General features: G+C 35.8%; 1 protein-coding gene across 11 annotated transcripts in view; it reads left to right on the plus strand.

Moving 5' to 3' along the window:
• The window catches only part of CADPS2 (calcium dependent secretion activator 2), a 708547-nt gene that overhangs the window by 391527 nt on the left and 293202 nt on the right, over nucleotides 1–23818 (plus strand). For all 11 annotated transcript variants that reach the window (XM_078154013.1, XM_078153999.1, XM_078154004.1 and 8 more), the window contains exon 8: nucleotides 7643–7782. In XM_078154013.1, the coding sequence (XP_078010139.1) occupies nucleotides 7643–7782 (140 nt within the window). The remainder of the gene's footprint in view (nucleotides 1–7642; nucleotides 7783–23818) is intronic.

A 23818-nucleotide genomic window follows, 5' to 3' on the forward strand; every position in this document is an offset into this window, starting at 1 on the left:
TATAGAATAGCTGATCTATCTAACTTCATGGACTTTAGTGTTTTTGTTATTCACATGTTTATTAAATTATTTCCACAATTTCTCCAAACTGATGAAAATTGCTCTGGATGCCAACACCTACAACAGAGCTGCCACTTTTCCTCTTTAAACTAAACAAACAAAATCTGATTGGGTCTAATCATTGGCCTCTGATGTAAACTACAGTTTTGACCTTGGGAAAGTCTCTTAATCTCCATGCACCTCTGTTTCTTCATCTGAAAAAATTAGAGGATTGTATTAGCCGACCTCTGAGGGCTCTTCCAATTCTAGAAGCACTCTATGATCCCAGAATACTAGCAGCCAGCCTCTAAATGTTACCGCAATTAGCTTTTAGAATATTCAGACACAGAAAAGTGCTTAAGAAAGCATTCCAATTTGCTTCCTTTACTTTTTACAAATAGCCAGTGTGTTTTTAACTAAAACTATATATATATATATTTTTATTGTTCTGGCCTTGGGACTGTTTCACTAGGTTTTTTTTTTACAGGGAATAGGAGGGGAGAAGGAACCCCGGAGTAGTTTCAATAAAAATTGCCTTTGAATTTCCCAGTGTAGTAACTGTCCCTATAAACCCCTTAACTATTATTGTCACTGACATTTTCAGAGGTAAAATGAAATGTCAAAGATGGGGCATGCTTGGCACCCTATTGTTCCTTCTCATCCTTTTGCTAGCATTGACTAAACTTTTTGGTTCCATGGAATCCTCTACCAGAAATCAGCTGCTTTGCAGTGCCTTCAGGAAGGCATAAAGCTAAAGCACTTTAGTTTCTTTATTTTTCAGGTTTTGTATCTTCAACAGACACTTGAATTGTCACCATCCTTTTGAAAATCTGCCTTATAATTTCAGAGTTACTGCAATATTCACCTCCACTTGCTGCTGTAATAAAGCCCTAAGAAATGACAGAATTTCCCTGTTAGACCCATTAAAAATGCTAAGCCTGTTGCCTATTTAAGGGATGTGGAATACTTTTAGTAAAGCAAATCCTAGGACCAGACTCAGGCTTGTGGGGGCGTTCAAATAAATTCATTCCAAATGTACATCCTGCTTCTCAGAGTTAAGAGCAGCAGAAATATTCATGCTAGTGTTAGTCTGCCTGCCAGCTCTTATAGAACTTATTTCAAGAAAAAAAAATTAAAGGAGCCAATGGCAAAAAATAGAAGAAAAGTAAAATACTACATTTAAAGACTTGTTTCCCCATAACTGTGCCTGAAATATGAAGCTTAGTTGTCCCAATATGTGATTGTTCCTTGAAAATAACTGTGCTATTATATGCTATTATAAATCAGATATTTGAATGAGAAGTCGTGTGGTATAGTAGATAGACTGGCTTCAAAGTCAGAAAGGTCTGGGTGCAAATTTCTCCTCTAACACATAGTGATTATTATGTGAACATGAGCAAATAGCTTGGTCTCTTAATGCCCCAAGCCATTTGCTAAGATCTAGTTGCAGAATAGTTACAGAACTGCATGGGTAAAGAATGCTTTTTCACCCAAACTTCCTTATAACAGTGAAATCATAGAGATAGCTACATATGTAAATAGATAGATGTGTCCACACATGCAGATATGTATGTATTTTCTATATATGAGTATATACCTATATCCTTACAAATAAATATATCATGCAGAGAGCCTCTATTGTGTGCAAGGCTTTATGGGAACTTTTGCTATGTGAAAATACTATGTTACTTTAATATACTCAGAGAAAGAAACCAAAAAGGCAAGAAGCTATAATATAAATAAAATAAAATAGTCTCTGCAAAGGCATCATGTTATTGGAGAAAACAACCAGTCTATTTTGCTTCATTTCATATTTCAGTACTATAAAGATCTAAAATTCCCCCTGCACCAAGGCAGATCACAATCCCTCTGCAACTTAACTTTGAGGCTTTCTGTGGTAAAAAAAATAAATAAATAAAATGTCATTGTTTAGTCATTTTTCAGTCACATCTGATGCTTCATGATCCCATTTGGAGTTTTCTTGGCAAAGATACTGAAGTGGTTTGCTATTACCTTCTCTAGCTTGTTTTACAGATGAGGAAACTGAAGCAAGCAGGGTTGACTTGTCCAGGATCACATAGCTAGTCAGTGTCTGAGGCCAGATTTGAACTCAGAAAGAGGAGTCTTCCTGACTCCAGGCTCAGCATTTATATCTGCTGCATTGCCTAGCTGGCAACTGGTGTTGTATTTCTTAAAGGAAATTTGTATATATACATATATATGTATATGTATGCATGTGTGTATATATTCTTTAAAGCCTTATTCACACAAAATTATAATCATTATTCTTTAAAAGCGTTATTTCATCTCCTGGGATGTTAAGAATTTTAGCAAAACTGGGGAAAAAACAGCTCAATGTGTTGATTTACATTAGTGAAGATGACAAGTGGTATCTATTGTATTTATGAAGAAGATAACATTGGTTTTAAAGGAAGGATAAGAAATATGTTCACAAATAAATTTTGTTGAGTACCATGTTAGCTGATAAGTTGTTTAAAATATAGAGAATGAAAATAGCAGTACATTTTTTTTCATGTTGCCCAGAAAAAGTAATAATATGTATATGAAGATTAGGAGAAATAGTTACTTTCCTTGTAAGAAAAGGAGCATAATAGTTTGTTAAATTTAAGGATGTAATTAGTGTGTGTGTATAATTAAAGTCAAATGAAATAGGATTGACTGTGGAAGGATCCTTGATAAAGCTTGAGAGTCTTAAACAAAATATTTTAATTATTAGAAGGGTAAACACTAAACACACTACTTTCAACAATAAGAAGAAATTCATTCTTTTGAAATAAAATTGGCTGCCATCACAATCCTTCCTTGAAGTCTCTCTTATCTCTATTAAATGCTGTTGAAGGAAGATCTAAAAGACTGTGGATATAGGGACTTCCTATTTGTGACCTTTTAAGCCAGGGGGAAAACTGTGGAAGATTGTTTCTGGATTTTCCCTAACTCTAACTCTTTTCCTCCTCCTACCTTATTTGCACACTTACCAATAAGTAATCCTAATCTTGGCAGGTTTATGATGGTTTTGCCCAGGCCCTCACATGATCAGACTGCAAAGAAAGGGATCTGGTACGCTGTTTAGGGTTTCAGAGGAAAGACTAACACCCTGAAGCTGGACCTTTTCCCCTGCCTTCACCTAGTTGCCGTCTAGTTCCCCAGTGTCACCATTTCAGTTGCTTTAACAACAATTGCTTTAATTCCTGTTCCTGTACTTCCTATTTGCCAAACTTAGAGTGCTAATGATGTTACAGAAAAAGGTAGACTTCTATGAGAGAATAGCCTTCTTTTTACTGTTGGTAGAAGTTGTTTAAGATCAAAAAGTATAGATTAAGAGTTGTAGAAGGGCTCTTACAGGTCATCTAATCTAACTTTATTATTGCATGCTCAGTGTGTTTTTTCTTATAAAACTGTGGTGTTAGGATTCTAGGAATTTGTTGCCTAGGGGCTGTTGAGGGGTGAATACTCAAAGAGAACTTGGGGAATATGGTAGAACTAGTAAACTGAGCAAAAAAAAGCAATTTAACATAATGGATAGGGTTTTGGACTTGGAGACAGGAAGACCTTTGTTTAAATCCCACCTCAAACATTTATGTGACTGTAGACAAGTATAGTAAAAGGAATTCTGGAGTTGAAGTCAGGAAAACATGGGTCACATCCTACTAGCTGTGTGACCATAGACAAGTTCTCTAGTCTCCTTAAATCTTACTTTGCTTGTTTATAAAATGAAGATATTGAACTAGATGGCTTCTAAAGTCCTTTCTAACTTGAAATCTATGGTCCTGTGTTCATTTTCCTCTTCTCTACCCCAAAAGGTTGTTGTAAGGATCAAACAAGATCATGTTTTAAAGCACTTTGTAATCATCAACAATAATGATGATGATCCATTGAACTCAAAGCATGTGAGTTAGTTCTACTCTGTCACTCTGAGAACAGAAGCAGGAAGGTTCATTGAGGAACATACACTTTGAAAGAAGAGGTAGGATGACAATGGCTATTGGAAGATGTTTCGCATTTGGACAGCAGGGGTAAAGGAGGTTAAGTGTGAAGTACAAAGGAAGCACATTTAGGACACATAGGGAGCCAGGAAACAAAAAAGGATACAAGAATTTTGAGGCACCTATGGCACAGAAATAGAATTGAGCCCAGAGACAGAGGAGTTGACTTAGATACCTACATCTGTAAAGAAAACTCATATGCAAGTTCTGATAGAAAATGACAATTCCATCAGATCTTGCAGCATTATCAATCCCAATCTTCCCTGGGTCAGAAGACTGAATAGTTTCATTTAGCATCAAGCCTGATAGAGTTGAGGCAAAGGATAGAAACAAGGAATGAGTGAGTTTTATAACCAGCTGGATACATGCCAGTCTTTGCCCAGTAAGGTTCTTTTTTGATTGTCCTTCTGATCCCTCTAAGAGGATTGATCCCTAAGGCAAAAAATGGGGAATATGAGTTGGTGAAAAAGTCCAAGAGATTGAAAAAAGAAAACATCAAACCTAGTTCTATTCATTTCCCATGGTTGCCTATTAATCTATTAAGTGTTTCAAGAATTCTAGTAACTTTGTGCCATTGTTTCATTTGCATTTTCTGTTATGTGCTAATGATAAAATTCCTTAGAAAACTAAAAGAAGAGTGTGTACTTATTTCAGCAATGATAGAATACGGAGAGCTAGTGATATATGTCCTTTCTTTCCTGGTACCTGGGTAGAAAGAGACCTAGGTGGCAGAGTAATATCAAATGAAAGGCAAGCCAATCCCAGGGGCTTACAAGAGAGAAGAAAATAGGTCCCAAAGATAAAACTAGCTCAGGATTAAGTATTTCCAGGGTTTGGGCCCTGTCAAAAAGCGTGACTACTAACCTCATAAGTACCTGATCTTCTTTATATCCCCAGATACAGTCAAATTCAAATGGAGCTACTTGATTATGCCTTAAAGCTAAATCACTCTGGCTCTCACTGATTGGCCAATAACAAGTCCTACCTCAAGCCTCTTTTGGTCATTATTTGGGTTTTGATAGATTAGAATGAGTGTAAATAGCAATTGTTTCTGTTCTTGCCAGAAACCCTTGAGGGTCTTCCCCTCCCAGGTAGATTTTTTTTTTAAGTAGGTAAAAGAGGCCATTCTTTGCCTTATTTCTTACCTAGCCTTAGTCACCAAATGGGCCTTGCCTCAGTCAAACTGAGACCTGAGAAAGATCTTAGCTTAAAAAGGCCAAGCTCTCCCACTGCATCCTGGGCCATCCCAGTCATCCTGATCTATGTCTTATCACTGGACCCAGATGGCTCTGGAGGAGAGAGTAAGGCTGGTGACTTTGCACATGTACTGCTTCACGTAAATCCAGTTCGCTTGCAAGTCAAGACATCATCTTCCTGATGTCATTGGTCCTCTTTAAGAATAAAGGACAAATAACAACAATATTTGACCAGAAGAGTTGACATTCCTACTTAAAATCACAGGTCTAAAATTCTGGATAAACTCACTATTGATTCCTATGGCCTTATTTCTTTTCCACAAGCATTTAAGTGCCTACTTTGCTAGACAATTAGAAATTGGAAAAAAAAGGTTCCTACCTTCAGGGAGTTTGCATTGTACTGAAGCAAATGACATATAGGACTTAGAACTGGAGGAATGAGTAAAAGCTTTGAGAGCTGAGGCTTAAAGGAAGTTAAGTATTTTTTTCCTTTTGATCTGTTTCTTCTTTTCCTAACTGTGACTAATATGGAAATATGTTTTACATGATGGCACATCTACAACCTATATCAAATTGCCTACCATTTTAGGAAGAGGGGAGGGGAGGGAGAGAGGGAGAAAAAAACTCAAAACAACCTCAAAATCTTATAAAAATGAATGCTATAAAAATTATCTTGACATGTAATTGGGAGAACAATAAAATACAATTAAAAAAAAAAACTTCACCACCCTGGATGCTCTCCTCTGGACATTGTGCATTTGCCAATGTTCGGTGGTTTTCATAACTGAACATGATACTCCAGATGTGGTCTACTCCAGCGCTTCTTAAATTGTGGTTTGCAATCCCATGGAATTGTGAAAAATTTGGCAACAGTAAGAGGTTTCTAAATGTGCAGTGACCAAAAATTAATTCAAAATCAGGTGCATAATGAATCCAAGGTGTTTCTGGCAGGGCTCACCCATTTTGCTTGAGCAACTTCACTGCAGTGTTAGTTCTAAATACAAAGCGTGCATACTTTGCACTGTGCGTGCCCTGGAGACATGCAGTGCCGATGAACACTGCCCAAAAGGGGTAAAAGGGTCATGAAGGGAAAAAGTTAAAGAAGCCCTGGTCTAGTCAGGACAATGTACAGTGGGATGATCATTTCCTTATTCCCCAGAGCTATGCTATGCATTTCTTAATGCAGACAAAGATAACATTAATTTATTTTTAGCCACACCACACCTTTTCTGTTTGTAGTCCACTGAAAGTCAACAGACCTTTTTCAGACCTATGTATAAACCCATTATTTTTTTAACTCAAATGTAAGCCTTCACATTTATCCCCATTACATTTTATCTTTATTAGTTCAACCTAATGCCATATAGCCTGCTAATATCTTTTAAGATGCTGATTGTCATTCATTGTGTTAACCATCTCTCTCAGCTTTGTGTTATCCACAGATTTGATCTATGCTTTTATGTAAATCATTGATAAAAATGTCAAGCAAAAGAGGGCAAGCATATATCCCTTGGGATGTGATTTAAACTGTGTCCTGAAAGAAAAAAGGTCAGTGGAGGAAAGAGAGTATTCCAAGTATTTAGACTCTGTCTAAAGGATGTCATCACTAAATCTGGACTATGTCTAAATCATATAACTGGTTCGAAAGCAGGGGTGAGGGCTCTGTTGGGGCAGGAAGGACCTGTTGTTTTTATTTGTGAAACACCAATAAGCAGACTAGCTTTTTGGATAAAATTCTGGCCAGTTGTTTTGCCATCATGTTGCTATGTTAAATAAATTCTATTTTTTCACAAATTGATCAAAAATACTTTATTTGAGCTGTGACTACATGTTCCTGGTGTTCAAAAAAAATTATTCAGCATCAGTCCTTCATTGAGCCTATGATACAAGCAGAAAATCTACTTTAACAATGTCTTTTCCACTTCTAATTGATTTCCATTAGTATATCAATTTTATAATGAAAATATTAAAATGAGTATGGTTTGTGCTGCCTGAGATTAGTTTTCCTTTTGTAGAGCAATATATTTAGTTTCAAAGAGCACAATTTCAGAATTTTTCTTCCCTATAAAGTACAGTACTGAAATCCGAAGTGTCCATTTCCTTGTACAGGGCATTTTTCTGCTGTCATTTCAGCTGAGTCCCATTGTGTTTTTAATTCCCTATGATGTGACATAAGAGGAAAATATGTTATAATATGAAAATGAACATTTGTAAGAAAACAAATAAGTATGCATCTGAATCCTCATCTTCTGTGACAGGAGGAAATCAAGTAATACCTTAGGCATATTTGGGCCTTGAGGACTCTCTTTTTCAAACTGGGAAATATATAAGAAAGATCTTGGTGCCAGCAAGAAGGATTTCTGTGTAAATACACTGAAAAGTTTTCCATTTTGTTTCTTGCAGGTAATTTTGTATCCAACTTCCAACAGCTCAAAGACAGCTGAATTGCACAGAATGGTCGTTCCAAAAAACAGCCAGGATTCTGATCTGAAAATCAAATTGGCCGTGAGAATGGATAAACCACCACATATGAAGCATAGTGGGTGAGTGTTGACTTGAGAGGATTGGTAACATCAGTATTTTAATGAGGAGGTTGGTTTTGAACAGTTAGCTCCAACTTATCTTTCTAATCTCATTGGACATTATTCCCCTTTCTGTCTTCTATAATCTAGCCAAAATGACCTTCTTTTTATTCCTTACACATGACATGCTATCCCATAAGCTTGGCGTATACTCCCTCCTTACCAGATCAAGTTTAAGTTTCCTCATGAAGCTTTACCCAATCTTCTCCCTCTGTCTCCAGCTACTAACACTCTACCTCCCCAACTAGTTACCATTTAACTACTTTATTTTTTCTCTTTTTTATTAATCTTATTTTTAATTTATGAAATAAAAAAGCATTTCTATAACATAGCGTAATAAAAAGATGATTGCACATGAAACTGCAAATCTATTATGTACACCTGGCTATTCCTTTTAAATATATAATAAAGTTATCATAGAAATTTCTTTTTTTTTCTTTTTTACACTCCTTCCATCCTAGAGATGGCTACCAATATGTATATATGTATAAAATCATTCTATACATACTTCTGTTTATCAGTTCTTTCTCTGGATGCAGATAGTGTCTTCCTTCATATATCCTTTGTAGTTAATTTGGGTATTTATAATAGTCAAAATGGCTTATTCTCTCAAAATTGTTCTTAAAACAACATTGCTATTACTGTATACAATGTTCTCTTGGTTCTGCTAATTTTGCTCTTTGTTATTTCATCCAAGTTGATCCATGTTTTTCTTTTTTTTTTCTTTTTTTTTTTGGTGAGGCCGTTAGGGTTAAGTGATTTGCCCAGGGTCACACAGCTAGTGAGTATCATGTATCTAAGGCTGGATTTGAACTCAGTTCCTCCTGACTCCAGGGCCAGTGCTCTATCCACTGTGCCATCTAGCTGCCCTCAGATCCATGTTTTTCTAAGATCTTTGAGCTCATAATTTTTTTATAGCACAGTAGTATTTATATAAATTTATATGCTCTAATTTAAATACTTAATATAAACGTATATGTTTTCATTATTTGTGCTACACACACACACACACACACACACACACACACACACATATATGTTTATGTGTCTTATTATCTCCCCTATCATAACATAAACTTGTGGGTAGGAATTGTTTTATTCTTTGTACTTGCATCCTCAGTGCTTAGCACAGTGCCTGACATAGAGTAGCTGTTTAATACATTATTTTTGATTGATTATTCCATCTTTAAAGACCTGAGCATTTCAGTGGACTTCAAGCTTAACATGAGTCAACAGTTTGATGAGGCAGCCTACACAGCTAGTCTTAACCTTCATTAAGAAGAAATGCATATAGTGGCAGCTAGGTGGTGCAGTGGATAGAGCTTCTGCCCTGAATTCAGGAAGACCTGAGTTCAAATCTGCCCTCAGACACGTGATACTTACTAGCTGTGTGACCCTGGGCAAGTCACTTCACCCCATTGTCTCGCAAAAAAAAAAAGAAGAGACGAATAGTGTCTAGGACTAGGTGATGTAGTACCACTGTACTTTGTTCTGTTGAGGACAGATCTAGGGTATTGTATTTAGTTGCCACTCTCTGGGAAGTACATTGATAGGCTAGAGATCATTCAGAGGGAATGTCACCTGGGAGTGAAAATCCTTGAGGTTATGCTGCATGGAATTTGGTTGAAGGAACTGAGAAAGTTTAGTGTAAAGATGTTAGAGAAGACTTGAGGACGTGATAGAGGCTGTCATATGGAAGAGATATTAGGATTATTCTGCCTGAGGGCAGGACTATGAGTGGTGGTTGAAAGCTACAAAGAGGTGAATCTATAATTGATTTAAGAGAAAATTTCCTAGCTTTTTAGAGCTGTCCAGAAGTGGATTGAGTTGTCTCAAGAAGTAGTGGGTTCTTTCACTAGAGATCTACTATATGTCTTGGAGTCATCTTTATAGAGCTGGTAATTAAGCTTATGAGAGCTGTTGAAGTCAAGAATTTAGAAAAGAGCCCAGGATAGAGGTTTGCAGGTTAGTTAGGTGGTCTGACATAGAAGATGACTCATAGCAAAGGAGATTGAGAAGGAGCAATCAGGTAGGTAGAAGAAGTGAGATAACAATTTCACAAAAACTCACAGAAGAGAGATTATCCAGGAGGGGAGGGTGGTCAGTAATATTGACTGATTCAGAGAGGTCAGAAAGGATCAAGACTGAGAAGAGGTCAACAGATTAGGCAATTAGGAAATTATTAATGTTTTTTTAGATAGCATTTCTAGGTAAGTGATGAGGTCTGAAGCCAGATTTCAAAGTTAAAAGTAAGAAAAAGGGAGGTGGAAACATCAGTAGATAGCCTTTTCTAGCAATTCAGCTATGAAAGAAAGGAGTGATATAAGATATGAACAAGTTGAGACTGTCAAGTCATTGGATAAAGACTAAGTGGTAAGGCTAGAATAGTAGCAATACTAGAAACCCTGCAACTAACCCTATACCCAAACCACAATGCTTTATGATCTAATAATACCAACTGCAGTATCTGCCCTTGTAAAGGAATTCTTGCTCAAGTTTGTTTCAGCAGAATGTAGTAGTGGAAAGAGCAATGGTCCTGGAGTCAGAAAATCCCGATCTGATGCATGACCCTGGACAATGAAATTTTTTGAAACTTGGCTTCCTAATCTCTAGAATTGGTAAAGTTATCATAAGTTTTGTATAAATGGGAGTTATTATTGATCTATTATCTTATGGTGTTGGTGGTGATGACGATACCAGATTGTTCCAGTACCAGATTGTTAAGCAATAAATTTCTATTTAAACATGCTGATAACCTAAAGTTCTGTTTAGGTTAAGTTATTTGTGCAAATCTCATGGATTTTTCAGTGACACAGTTATCAACATTATAACCAAGGTCTCTTCCTGATTCTCAGTCTAGATTTTTTTTTCTTTTTTCATTAAAATGTCTTGTGTCTGTGTACTGTGCTCTGAATACTAGGAAAATAAATCCCTGGAGACTTAGCAATGTAGGATAAGAATGGTTTGTTTTGTTGTATCTAGTAACTACAGATAATTATGAAACAATGTAAAGGGAGAACATTTTAAAGATTATATATTTAAGAATCGGTAGTAACTAAATTCACATTTCCCAGAAGAGTCCTATCCATCAGTCAAAAATAATGTCTGAAAAATATCATTAAAGCTTAAAGAGACTTCAAAGATGAAAATATCTCATTGAAAATGTCATTCTTCTGGTTCCTAAACAGTTGAACCAAGATTGATATATTAGTCTCTTTACCTAAATTAAGAATCATTTTTTTCACAATCCAATATAATAGAAATATCAGTGGATTAGAAGTCAGAGGACTTGGGATCACATATCAAATCTACTAGTTTTACTACCGCCTGGTTTTGGGAAGATCATCTGATCTCACTAAATCTCAGTTTCCTCATCTGTAAAATGAGTTAGATTATTTCTAATGTTCTTTGAAATTCTAAATCTGTGATACCTTGGTGATACAATAGATACCCACCATCATGACTATGATATCAGATAAAGATATTGTAGGCTTTTCATGCTATTTTGAAAGAAATATGTCAACTATAAAGTGGGAGAAGCAGTAAGTGCAGTGAGGAAGGGAAGAAAACAATAAGGATGTAACACTTCATAAATGAATCAGTTTAATTTAAAAAAGTGTTTAGAATTGGGTTTTTCTGGGGTTAATTAAGTTTAGTAAAAGAATTAAAGTCAACTAACTTTGTTCTTGTAAATCCTGTTATTACAAACCAAAGTGTAGTAATGTAGTAGGAATGGTAGATTAATAGCACTTTGCTTTTGGGCTGTAGGAATTGTGTTCTGTCAGTAATTCGTTCTGTGATAAATAATTAACTTCTGACTATGAATAATTGAAAAGAGAGACAAGCCTTGGAAGGAAAAAGATTATTTTTTATTTCAGACATAGGAAACCCTTCTTACAGAGTTTTTAAGTGGGTTAAATAGCAGAATGCAAATTAAGTACGTTAGTTCTAGCCCGTGTTAAGGACTAGTCTTTGAAATGTTACGTAATGTGGGCTAACATTTTTTTCTTTTTCCCTTCATAACCTGAGTCCACAGTGATTTCCCTTCCTCTCTGATTTTTTGGTTGCTTTTGTGGTTTGCAACTCTCCTTTGACATTTAGCATATGTTACCTTGTGTTATAACCCAGTAAATATTTGATCACTGTTCATACATTGTTGTTTATGCTGTTGTGTATTTGTCCCTATGACTATAATAGCTGGCATTTATATAGTGCTTTGAGATTTGTTAAGTACTCGTCTACATTGTTTCATGTGATTCCCAGAACTGCTTGAGGCAGCATTTATAGATGTTGGTACCCTCATTTACAAATGAGTAATTCCAGTTAGATTGTAAACATCCTGATAAAAGGGGATATATACATACACACACACACACACACACACACACTTTATTTATTCTACCATTTTTCTTAATAACAGGTTGTACTTAATGAATTTTAGCAAAGAAGATAAACAGTATGCTTCTAAGAGTTGTGAATAGCAATTATAAATGAAAGCAAAACGCATTAAAATATGAAGTGCTGCATAAGAATATTGAACAGTGTTATTAATTTAGCCTAGTAAAGAAAGTGTCATTTCAATAGTAAAAGGCAAAGTTCAGTTGTCAAATGTTGCTTTCAATTTTTTTAACTCCTTTAAAGCAAAAAAATAAAACTAATTTGCTGTAAAACATGCTGGCCCATAAGCATCCATTAAGAGCGCCGAGGATACGAAGAAAGGCTAAAACAAAACAAAACAACAGTAACAACAAAAAACAGCTGACAATCAAAACAAAACAAAAAACCTGACTTTTGCCCTCAAGAAATATAAGTTCTAATGAGAGAGACAATGTGTAAAAATCTATTTATATATAAGATACAATATACCTATGGAAGGTAATCTCAGATGAGAAATCAATAACAGTTGGGAAGACTAGGAAAGGCTGTCTGTAGAAGGTAGAATTTGTGGAATAAGCTAGGGAAACTGAGGTAATGAAGGAGGGCAGAGCATTGTGAGTTGAGAGGGAGAGGCAGGGATAGCCAATGCAAAAATACATACAAAGAGCAGAATAAATAAGCAATTTTAAAAAGTATCCTTTAGGCACTCAGTACAAATATTGTTGAATGAATAGTTTGATATTAGAAAATTAAAATCTGTTTTAATATAGGTAAGCAAATATATATGTTTCATCTGAATAAAATAAATGTAGTAATAAATATAGCCTATATAAACCAATTGCCTTATCTAACCTATATATGGAAAAAGTAATTTTAAAGGAGTCACAGTATGTGCTATGATCCTTTACCTACTGATGGAAGTGAATAAATGAACCTATTCCATAACATTTTATAACTTTCTCTGGTTTATGCTTGTTTGCTTGTGTTTGAGACAGAAGTAGATTCCATTAAATGTGCTATCCTTTAGCATAGCCTAGTGGCTAAGCATTAGTATTGTCTCAGAGCTTAAAAGAGCTATCAGATTTATGTCTTATATGTCTCATAGCATAGCTATATGTTGTATATAGCATTTATGTCTTATAGCAAAGAAAACTCAACCAAAATTAAAATTAAATTAAAAAAAGCTAAAATAAAGAGACTTACTGATATATAAGCTAAAAAAAGGAAAAAGAAATAACTTAATTTGATGAACTATGTATAACAAGATGTATGTATGTATGTGTGTATAATGTAGTCATATATATATAAATCAGAAATTCTTGGTCATGTAAACATACGTGTAGATTATTTTATAATAAAAGTTGTACAAAGCAATTTTGGTGAGTATTAGTATGAAAGCTTCTCCTGTATGTGTGACTGAGTTCAAAAGATAATAAGAAAAAAAGTCACTACAATCAGAGATGCATAAATCTAACATTTTTCCTTATCATAGTTATTTGTGAATCTATGATTTTTTAATATCATTCCAGATTCATCTACATGTAGAAAGCAAATAGGAATTTCAAAATGATTTTTTATTGTGTACCATGGCCAAAACAATATTTGTTAAGCTTCATGTGGCTCTTTTCCTATTTTTCTATAGCATATGATTCTGAAAAGTACAGTACCACCCCATCCAGTAGGCTCAATAATAGCCATTCACATCACTGAGTTTGTCACTTATCCCTGATTTCTTCTCTAGCTGCCTTTGACTCTATTTGTAGCAATGATGAAAACTTTCCTCCAAAACATTCATTGAGCATTTTCTTTGATTTATTAATCCATTCTTTCATTCAACAAGCATTCATTTAGCACTTGTTCCCTGAATGTCTTTAAAATTATTTTGCCTCCGGGGCAGTTAGGTGATGCAGTGAATAGAGCTCTGGCCCTGGAGTCAGGAGGACCTGAGTTCAACTCCAGCCTCAGACACTTAACACTTACTAGCCGTGTGACCCTGGGCAAGTCACTTAACCCTGATTGCCTCACCAAAAAGCAAAAAAAAAAAATATTTTGCCTCCAGCGTAAGTTTTTTTTTTTATTGTTATGAATTAGCTTGGGTCAGGGTACTCTCCTATATTTTGACATTTTTGAAATGGCATAGCCACTCCCTTACATGGTACATAGGTTATTGAAGCAGTCAGGTTCAAATGTGATAGCTTCACTGTTCTCAATGATTTGTTATTGTTGCTTAATTATTTTCTGTCCTGTCCAATTCTTCATGACTCCTTTTGGGCTTTTCTTGGCAAAGATATTGGAGTGGTTTGCCATTTCCTTCTTCAGCTCATTTTACTAATGAAAAAACTGAGGTAAACAGGGTTAAATGACTTGCCCAAGGTCATACAGCTAGTATAAGTATGAGGCCAGATTTGAACTCAGGTCTTTCTGACTTTAGGCCTGTTGCTCTATCCACTGCTCCACCTAGCTGCCCCCTTGTCAATGATATTAAATTGCTAATGGAAATTACATCTCTTCTGCTCCACTTCAAATGTCTTTGTTGTCCTTCTGGTTTCATCTATAAATACAATTGGGCAGATCTGGCTTAACTAAACCACACCAGTATCTTACAAAAATGAGTTTTCTCCTCACCTGTCTTGTGAGGTGCTAATTGCTCACAGTGTTCCATCATTAAGAATTGTGATGAAAACACGTATTTAAAAAAGTTTTCACATGCAACTGGGAAATAAGAAATACAGGAAATGGGGTACAGAAATCTATTCTGCCCTACAGGAAAGCAGAAGGGGAAGGGGATAAGAGAAGGGGGGTAGAGAAAGAAGGGAGGGAAGACTAGGGGAAGGGATAGTCAGAATGCATGCCATCTTGGGGTGGGGGGAGGGGTGAGATGGGGTGAAAATTTGGAACTCAAAATCTTGTGGAAGTAAATGTTGAAAACTAAAAATAAATTTAATAAAAAAATATTAAAAAAAAAGAAAAGGAATCAAGGTGCAATGAAAAGGACATTGGCTCTGGAGACAGACAGCCTGGGTTCAAATCTCACTTTTGAAACTTAGTACCTGTGTAGCCTTGGCCAAGTTACTTAATATCTATGACCTTCAGTTTCCTCAAAGGTAAAGTAGAATGGTTAGAGTAGATAGGCCCTGAGGTCCCTTCAAGCCTCCATAGATGATCTTGTGATCTTCCTTCAGAATGCTTTGTCCAAGGAGTTTGTGGTCAAAGGCAGTGCCATGCCTCTTTATTGGGCAAGAAGATGGAAAATCGGTTCATAGAGGTGACTTCTATCTTTCAGCCTCCTCCTCTTTTTGAACACTGGTTTACATCATTTAAATGTTTCTGAGAAAGGTGTGGATAGTTAACACCTTTATTTTTGACCATTTCCCATTTTCATAGTCAATAGCCTGTTTAATCAGAAACTTTAATTGTGGTATACAATGTCATTTTCACATTTTTGTTCTTTCTCCTAATTTGATATTTATTTTGACCTTTGCTGTAATCAACTGGTATTCTGGCAGGAAATTGACTCTGAAATGATGGCAAGAAATGTGTTAGCTGCGTGACCCTAGGCAACTCATTTAACTTCTGTTTGCCTTAGTTTACTCATCTGTAAAATGGGGGTAATAATAATAATACCTGCCTCCCAGGGCCATTGTGAGAATCAAAGCACTTTAGCACAGCGCCTGGCACATGGTAGGTGCTATTTAAATGTTAGTGGTGATGATGATGATGATGATGATGATATGATGATGATGATGATGATGATGATGATGATAGATCATAGTCAATTTCATGTTTATGGTATCGGTATTCACCATTACCCATACTTTCTCAACTCCCTTCCTGATGAAAGTATTCCTACTGTAGAGACCTCAGGTTTCTATATAATGCAGAGGCTTTTGGCCTCTTTTACTTCTTGATACTCCATGAAGCACAGTACCTGGAACTTAGCAGATACTTAATAAATATATGCATGTTAATTAATTGAATAGAATACTTATCAAGTACATGGGGATGGATGAGCAACCAGGCTGTCCATCCAACTACTTTTTAATATCTTGAGCAGTTTGTTTGTGTATGAGAGAGAGAGAGAGAGAGAGTGTATGTGTGTGTGTTTCAACTTTCATTTTCCAGTACCCTTATTAAATTAGTATCTTGCATATAAGGGTAGATTTGGAGTCAGAAAGAACAGAATTCAAATGCTGCCACAGATATTTACTAGCCATGTGTACCTGGGCAAGTCATTAAACTTCTCTTAGCCTCAGTTCCCTTATCTACAAAATTGGGATAACCTATAATAACACCTACCTTTCGTAATTGTTGAGAGCATCAAATATACATGTATATGCATATATTACCTTACAAAATTTAAGGCACTATAAAAATGCTAGTTATTATTATTGCCAGTAGTAGTAGGTAGTATGTTGCTAAAGAGGTTTTGTAACATTCCAGGGTTGGATGAAATTAGGTAAGTATATGGTTATCTATGAATGGGAGCATTTATAGATCATTACTATCAATAGGGAATCTTACCTTTATTTTAAACTTTAAACAAGACAATTTTCCATGACACGGATAAAAAAACCCAGAGAATGTATTTCTTCCTGTTTGACACCTCATTAAATATCAATACTCATTAGATTGTTGAACAGAGTAAGCTCTCCAGTCATATCTGTTATGGAGTCTTATATAAATCTGAAGCACACATAAAAGACACCTTGTCTGAGGAGAACTTTCAAGGCTATGTTTTGCTCTGCCAGGTCAAATGCTTTCTTAAAGTCAATAAACAATAAACACAGAAGGATCTTTTAGTCTTTACACTTCTAAAAGATGCGTGACCCTAAGGATGTCATCCACTTTATAAAACAACCTGTGAAAACTAGTCTATTCACAGCTTATTTTTCAGCCAGTATGCCCTTGGTGAGCACATATACACATGCACATGCCTGCACACAGGCAGGCACACACACACACACACACACACACACACACACACACACACACACACACACACACTCTCTCTCTCTCTCTCTCTCTCTCTCCCTCTCTCTCTCTCTCTCTCTCCTAAATATTTGATAGAGATTAAAAATGCAAGCTTCTGTGTTAGTGATTGCCAGTGTATCTTGATTGCTTTTTCTTTTCCAGTAAAAGTACCATTCCTGATCTTTTCCATTCTTTTAGAATTTTTCTCTCTTTGAGAAGTCTTGAGAAAAAATGCCTGCAGGTTTTAAAATTCCCATCACCTCCAGTTGCAGTTTCTTCTAGAATTATTTGATGAGGTTCAAACACTGCTTTTAATTTTGCAAATGAGAAAACTGATGGTCTTGGAACCCAAAAGTAGGTGTAACAGGGTTAAGATAGAACTGGAGTCTTTTGACTCCTTTCAGTTCTCCTTACACTGCTCTTATAACTGAGCCATTGATTGGTATCCCAGGGTACCTCAGTGCCCTGGAAGACCGGGTTTTCTGCTTCTGAATTCCAGCATCCCTGTGAGAACATGTTGAATACCTGTCAAAAACCTCTAATAAGAGGATTACCTTTGCCCGGATTTATATTGTTTGCCTGCTGCATGTAGACTTCTTTCTACATTACGTCTTACTTCTAGAGATGAGCTTTCCTAATAAGGACTTGGGTGAGTAAATGAGTGAAAACATCTCCACCCATTATGTCAAGCTGTCCCCAAACAATGCTTCACATCCCATCTAGCAATCTACAAGCATGACATTGACTACCTGGTCTTTCCATCTGCTTTATCAGTGCTCCTTCCTCCTCCCCATCAGGAACAGGGACCTTAGAATCTCCCTACCTTTTGCTGTTGATCAGGGGGAAAATCAAATTAATAATATCTTTGCTTGTGGAAAGGATATAACAATCTACTGCCCTGTGATTGCTGAGACTCACTTCCCTAATCCTATTCCTGTATATGTATCCCATTAGAACATGAGTCTAAATGGCAAGAGTGGGGACAGTCTCAATCTTTCCTTTGTATTCCTAGAACACTGTGTGTAGCATATAATAGTTACTTAATAAATGCTTGTTGATTGATTGATTAAGATGATCTTGCATCACAGAGGCAAGTGAATTTTACTAATATGCTTTTAGATTTCCACCCCTAATCCCCTAAAGGCTGAACCTAGGGCTTTTTTCTGATACATTATCTCCTTAATCAGGAAGGGAAGACCTTCAGGGTTTCTGTCCAAAAGAGAAATGCCACCACCACAACCACATAATCTACTTTACCAGAAATCTCTAATAACTAGAATACCTTGACCATTTCAATTAAACAAATATTTTGTTATAAGTCTCTTAAGCTCCTAATTATGCAATGATTTGGTTGTTATGGTACCTCTAGAACCCCAGTTATTTAAATGCCTATTAGAAGTCAAGGCATTTTCTAATACCTGCTAGCATATAGAACAATGGTTCAATGTGCATGAGTGAGTATGGAGGAGAAAAACTGTAATCATTTCCTCACTACATTGCTGCCCCTCTTCTTTCCCCTATATTCTTCCTTATGTTAGATTTGTATTGTGAGAAGACAAAAAGGAAGGCACTATAGTGGTGACAATGAAGGTACCCATAGGGGTGTTCCAATGCGGTCTGGGCCTTTTTAAAAAAGAAAAAAAACAAATAGAATTAAAGCAACCCAAAGCAAAAGAAACCCAGTATAACAACACCTCTTCCCACCCCCACCCGCAGTAATAGTAATTAGAAAGCCAACCTATTTTTAATAGTCAAATTGTACATAAATCTCTAATACATTTTTGGTGAAAAAATATCTAATGAAAAAGTAAGTGTCTTGACATTCCTTTTGCTCCCCTTTTTAAACCTCGATTCAATCCATAGAAATTTACAAGGAAGGAAATGTAAATAATCTCTAATATTGTAGAAACAGTGGTAGTAATAGTTCATATTTATATAATTCTTTAAATTTTGCAAAGTGCTTTACATATATTAACCATTTTGTTATTTTCTTACGAGAATTTCAATAAATTATCCAATAACATAATGGAAAGAACAGAACTTGGATTCAGTTTGTGGGTGTAGTACCTAGTTCTGAGACCTTCTAGCTTTGTGACTTTACGAGAGTAATTTAACCTCTCTGGGCCTTAATTCCTCAGCTGTAAAATGAGGAAATGAGACTAAATTACCTTCGGGTTGCCTTAATGTAAATGGTAATTAAATGTAATGTAATGGCAAAATAAGTAACTGTTAATAATTATATTAATTATCCTGTTGGTCATTTTAGCTACTTAATTTTACTTTATGTGGAAAACAGTGCTAAAAAAGCAAACAAACAAAAGGAAGACCTTATCCCTGTCTTGATCATTACTTAGTAATGGAATGCATTACTTTTTTCAACCCTTTGATTTTGCTATTAGGACATATATGTATGAGGGTGGGTGTACTTTTTCCCTTATTGCTATAATTATTTTTGTCTTTACTTTCATGGGCAAAAAATACAGTTCATTGACTGAGAAGCTATCATCTGTGTTTGAACAGCTGATTTGCTTTTATTTACAAAATAATCATAGTTTTGAAAGAGATCACTTCAAGATTAGCCCTTAGCAAATGAAAAGATAATAAAATAACATTTTCTATTTATTTTTGCCCTTTTCATCCTAGCTTTTGCTATCATTTGTAGTTGCTAACAAAACAAGAAAAATAATGAATAATTAATTTTTCTCAATTTAATTTAATTGTAGCTCATTTTTCTTGCTCAAATAAAAATTTATAGGTTTTGCTGCATCTAAATGATGGCTGATCAATATTGCATCTGATTGAAATAAGTTTCATATATTGAAAAACCTAGTATCAAACGAGATAGTATTTGTAGAGTGCTTATAAGCACAGTGTCTGAAACTTAGTAGGTGCTTAGTAAATGTTTATTCCTTACCCTCCCTTTAATTTTGATCTTAGATATTGTTTGCATTCTTTATTCTTTTATGTTTATTTATGACATTTCTTCATAATAAAAATAGTGAGTGCCTTGAGGATAAGGATATACAACTATCCTTTCCAGAGTCCCCAAAAGAAAAATAAAAGTTTTCTGTGATAAATTTGTATTTGTAAGTTTTTTGTTTCTCAGGTTTATGATTAGGCAACTGGAAAACACATAGAAAAAAGTAGAGGGTAACCGATGGACAACAACCCCTTTGTGACATTACTATTCAGCCAAGATACTGAGATAAGACATATTTAGGTGCCATACAAAGTTAATCAGGAACTGAAAAAACAGAACCTTAAGGCAAGAAAGTAGATCAGAGGCCAAAGAAAGCATCCAAGAATTCAGGTTAGAATGCTGAGCTACAGCTGGTCAAGGACTGAAGCTTAGAAATTGTGAGTCAGAAGTAGGCTCAAGCAGCAAAAAGACAATGATGCCAAAGCTACCTTTTACTCTAGCCAGAAAGTTTCATGTCTATTTCCTGTTGGAGGCAGGAACCAATTAGGCATGATCAATCAGTGATATAAACTAGGCAATAAAAAACTGTAAAAGTCCTTCAGCTTCATATATTTGGTGGCTATGAAAAAAAAAAGATATGATAAATTGCAAAGGATTAGAGAGTGAAAAGGATAGGCAACAAGGAGAAAAAGAAGGGATAGCACAGGCACAAAATGGAAGACTGGTGAAAGGAATTACATCTCAAGTAGTTTTAGCTTCTAGCCTACCTGGTAATCCATTGAATGGATTCATTACTTCTATAAATGTTAATATGCAATGTGTACTTTTTAATCTTTTCTATGTCATTATAGCTGGAATTTGCTGACTTAATACATTGGTTGCAGAATATGGTCTTTTGCCTCAAGGTTACAGTTCCATATACAGATAATATTTGAATTGCCTGAAAGCCATTACACATTAATTGCTATTTGGGTGGAGAGTGAAATGAATTTGTTTCACTAGACTGGATGGGTGTCCAGTTAGCAAAAGAAACATCATCATAATTTAACACTATTTGACTCCAGTGTTGATGGTCTGAGCAAGAGAGATGAAAGGCTCCACTAGTGTTAAAATTACTAATCATCTATGCTTTATTTATCTCTTGAAGGATAATATGCCACTATTCAAATCAGAGAGAGAAAGCCTAGTATATACAAATAATGAAAAAGCACATGCTTTATGTCACTGTCAGAAAAATCTGTTGCATTCTTTTTAGGGACAACCTTAACTATGATATAAAATGGCCCTCCATCTTGTATTGCCCTCTTCTGTTTCCGCACTAATGATGGCAGAGTGCCTGCAAAGGTGGGAAAGAGTGCCGAGAATCATATCTTAAGCTTTAAAAAAAATAACTTATTAAGTGAGAGGAAATAAAGTAGAGTGAGTGGATAAAGAGCCAGCCTCAGAATCAAGAACACTAGAGTTCAAATTTTGACTCTGATACTCATACACCAGCTCTGTGACCTTGGAAATGTCACTGAACCTAAACTCTCAGTAGCCCTAGGAAATTCTCTGACTGTAGCTCACATATCTTGGTAGAGGGAGTTTCCTTTGCTGGAATTCCCTATACCAATGAAATTAAGAACCCAAACCAAACAAACAAGAAAACAAAAATATTCAGTTAAATGCTAATAATCCAGATAGGATAGGCCAACAGTCAAGAAAGTTAGTAGATTCAAGAATTGAACAACACCAGTATTGACATTCTAATTATTAATGAAACCAAAAGACAAAAAGATGTTACAGGTAAATGAATGGACAGATTACTGGTCTTCCTTAGAGAGAAAGATAGAACAATTATCAGAGTTAGTACAGAAGAGAAATACAAAAATAACGTTTTATGGGATTCACAGTTATCTTACCTTGCAGAGCTCATGAAGAACATAAAATAATCAAAAAGCATTTATTGAGTGCTTACTGAATTCAAGCACTACATTAAACCCGGAGAATATAAAGAAAAGCAAAAACGTCACCTGACCTCAAGTACTTCACATTCTAATAGGGAAGACAGCCTGTAAATAATGAAGTAAATACAAGCTATATACAGAGCATTGTAAATTTCAGAAGGGAAAGTAGTAGTAGCTGTGGGGACCAAGAAAGACATCTTGCAAAAATTGGAATTTGAACTGAGTCATGAAGGAAGCAAAAGAGGCAGAGAAGACCAGGGAGACTTATCTCTGGCATGAGGCACAACCGTTGAAAGATAAAAGCATGGAGGCAGATGATATGTTGTGTTCAGAGAAGATAAAGAAGGCTAGTGTTGCTGCATTGTGGAGTATAGGGGACAGGGAGTAAGATATAAAAGGGGCAGCTAACTGGCACAGTAGACAGACCACCGGGCCTGGAGTGAGGAAGACCTGAGTTCAAATCCAGCCTCAGACACTGACTAGCTGTGTGACTTTGAGCAAATTATTTAACCTCCATGCCTCAGTTTCCTCATCTATAAAATGAGCTGGAGAAGAAAATGGCAAACCACTCCAGTATCTTTGCCAAGAATCAGACATGATTGAAACAACTGAACAACAACAGAAGTACAAGAAGACTGAAAAAATAGAAAGGGCCAAGATTATAAAGGGCTTGAAAAGCCAAACAAGGATTTCAAGTTTGATCCTTGGGGTGGTAAGGGGACACTGTAGTTTATTAAGAAGGGACTGACACGGTCACATCTGGGCTTTTAGTAGATAGCTTTGGCAGATGAGTACAGGATAGATTGAACTAGAGAGAATCATTCAAGTCAGGGAGACCGACTAGAAGTGGTAAGAGCCTAAATAATGTGGTGGTTGTGTGAGTGGAGAAAATGGAACACATACAAAAGATGCTGTTAAGTAGAAAGAGCAAGATATGGCAACTATTTGGATATGTGGGGTGAGTGAAAATGAGGAGTCAAGAATGACTTGACACAAGGTTGAGTGTCTGCGTGACTGAAAGGATGGTGGTATTCCCCAAAATAATAGAGAAGTAAGGAAGAGGGGAGAGTTTGGGAGAAAAGATAATAAGCTCTATTCAAGATGCCTTCAAGAAATCCATTTCAAAATGCCCACAGAGCACTTGGTGATGCATGGCTATAGACTGAATTGAATGTATGGATCTGGGAAGTATCTACCTAAAAACAATCACCAAGTGAGATAGAATGGGGGGTGGGAAGATGAGGGCCAGGACAGAGTATTATAAGACATCCACAATTAGTGAACATGACATGGGTAAAGAATTAGCAGGGAAATTGATAAGGAGTTGTCACACAGAGAAGGAAAACCAGGAGAGCATTGTCACAAAAACCTAGAGAAAAGAAGTATCCAGGAGAAGGTGTCAAATGCTGCAGAGTTCAAGACAGTGAGAAATGAAAAAAAGGCCGTTAGATTTGGCAAATAAGAGATCGATGGCAATTTTAACAAAGCAAAATACATACGCACAGTGAAGATAATTGTCACTTATGTGACATCTGTTGCAAAGGGTAAAGAAATTCTATGAAAATCTCTACTAGATCATTCAAAATCAATCTACACTGATACTCAATAATATCAGTAGATATCAGTATCAATAGAGAAGGTCAGTGAAAAAAATTTGAGATCATTTAGTTCAGGATTAAGAAATGAAAGAGGCTAAATATTTATAGATTACTCAGAAGGCTCATGCTTGTGTACCATGAATACATTATTCAGGAAGAGAATGTCAGTGGACATGAGGAGGTCT

This window comes from Phascolarctos cinereus, unplaced genomic scaffold, assembly GCF_003287225.1.
Source record: "Phascolarctos cinereus isolate Bilbo 61053 unplaced genomic scaffold, phaCin_HiC Scaffold_1;HRSCAF=81, whole genome shotgun sequence".
Lineage (NCBI taxonomy): Eukaryota > Metazoa > Chordata > Mammalia > Diprotodontia > Phascolarctidae > Phascolarctos > Phascolarctos cinereus.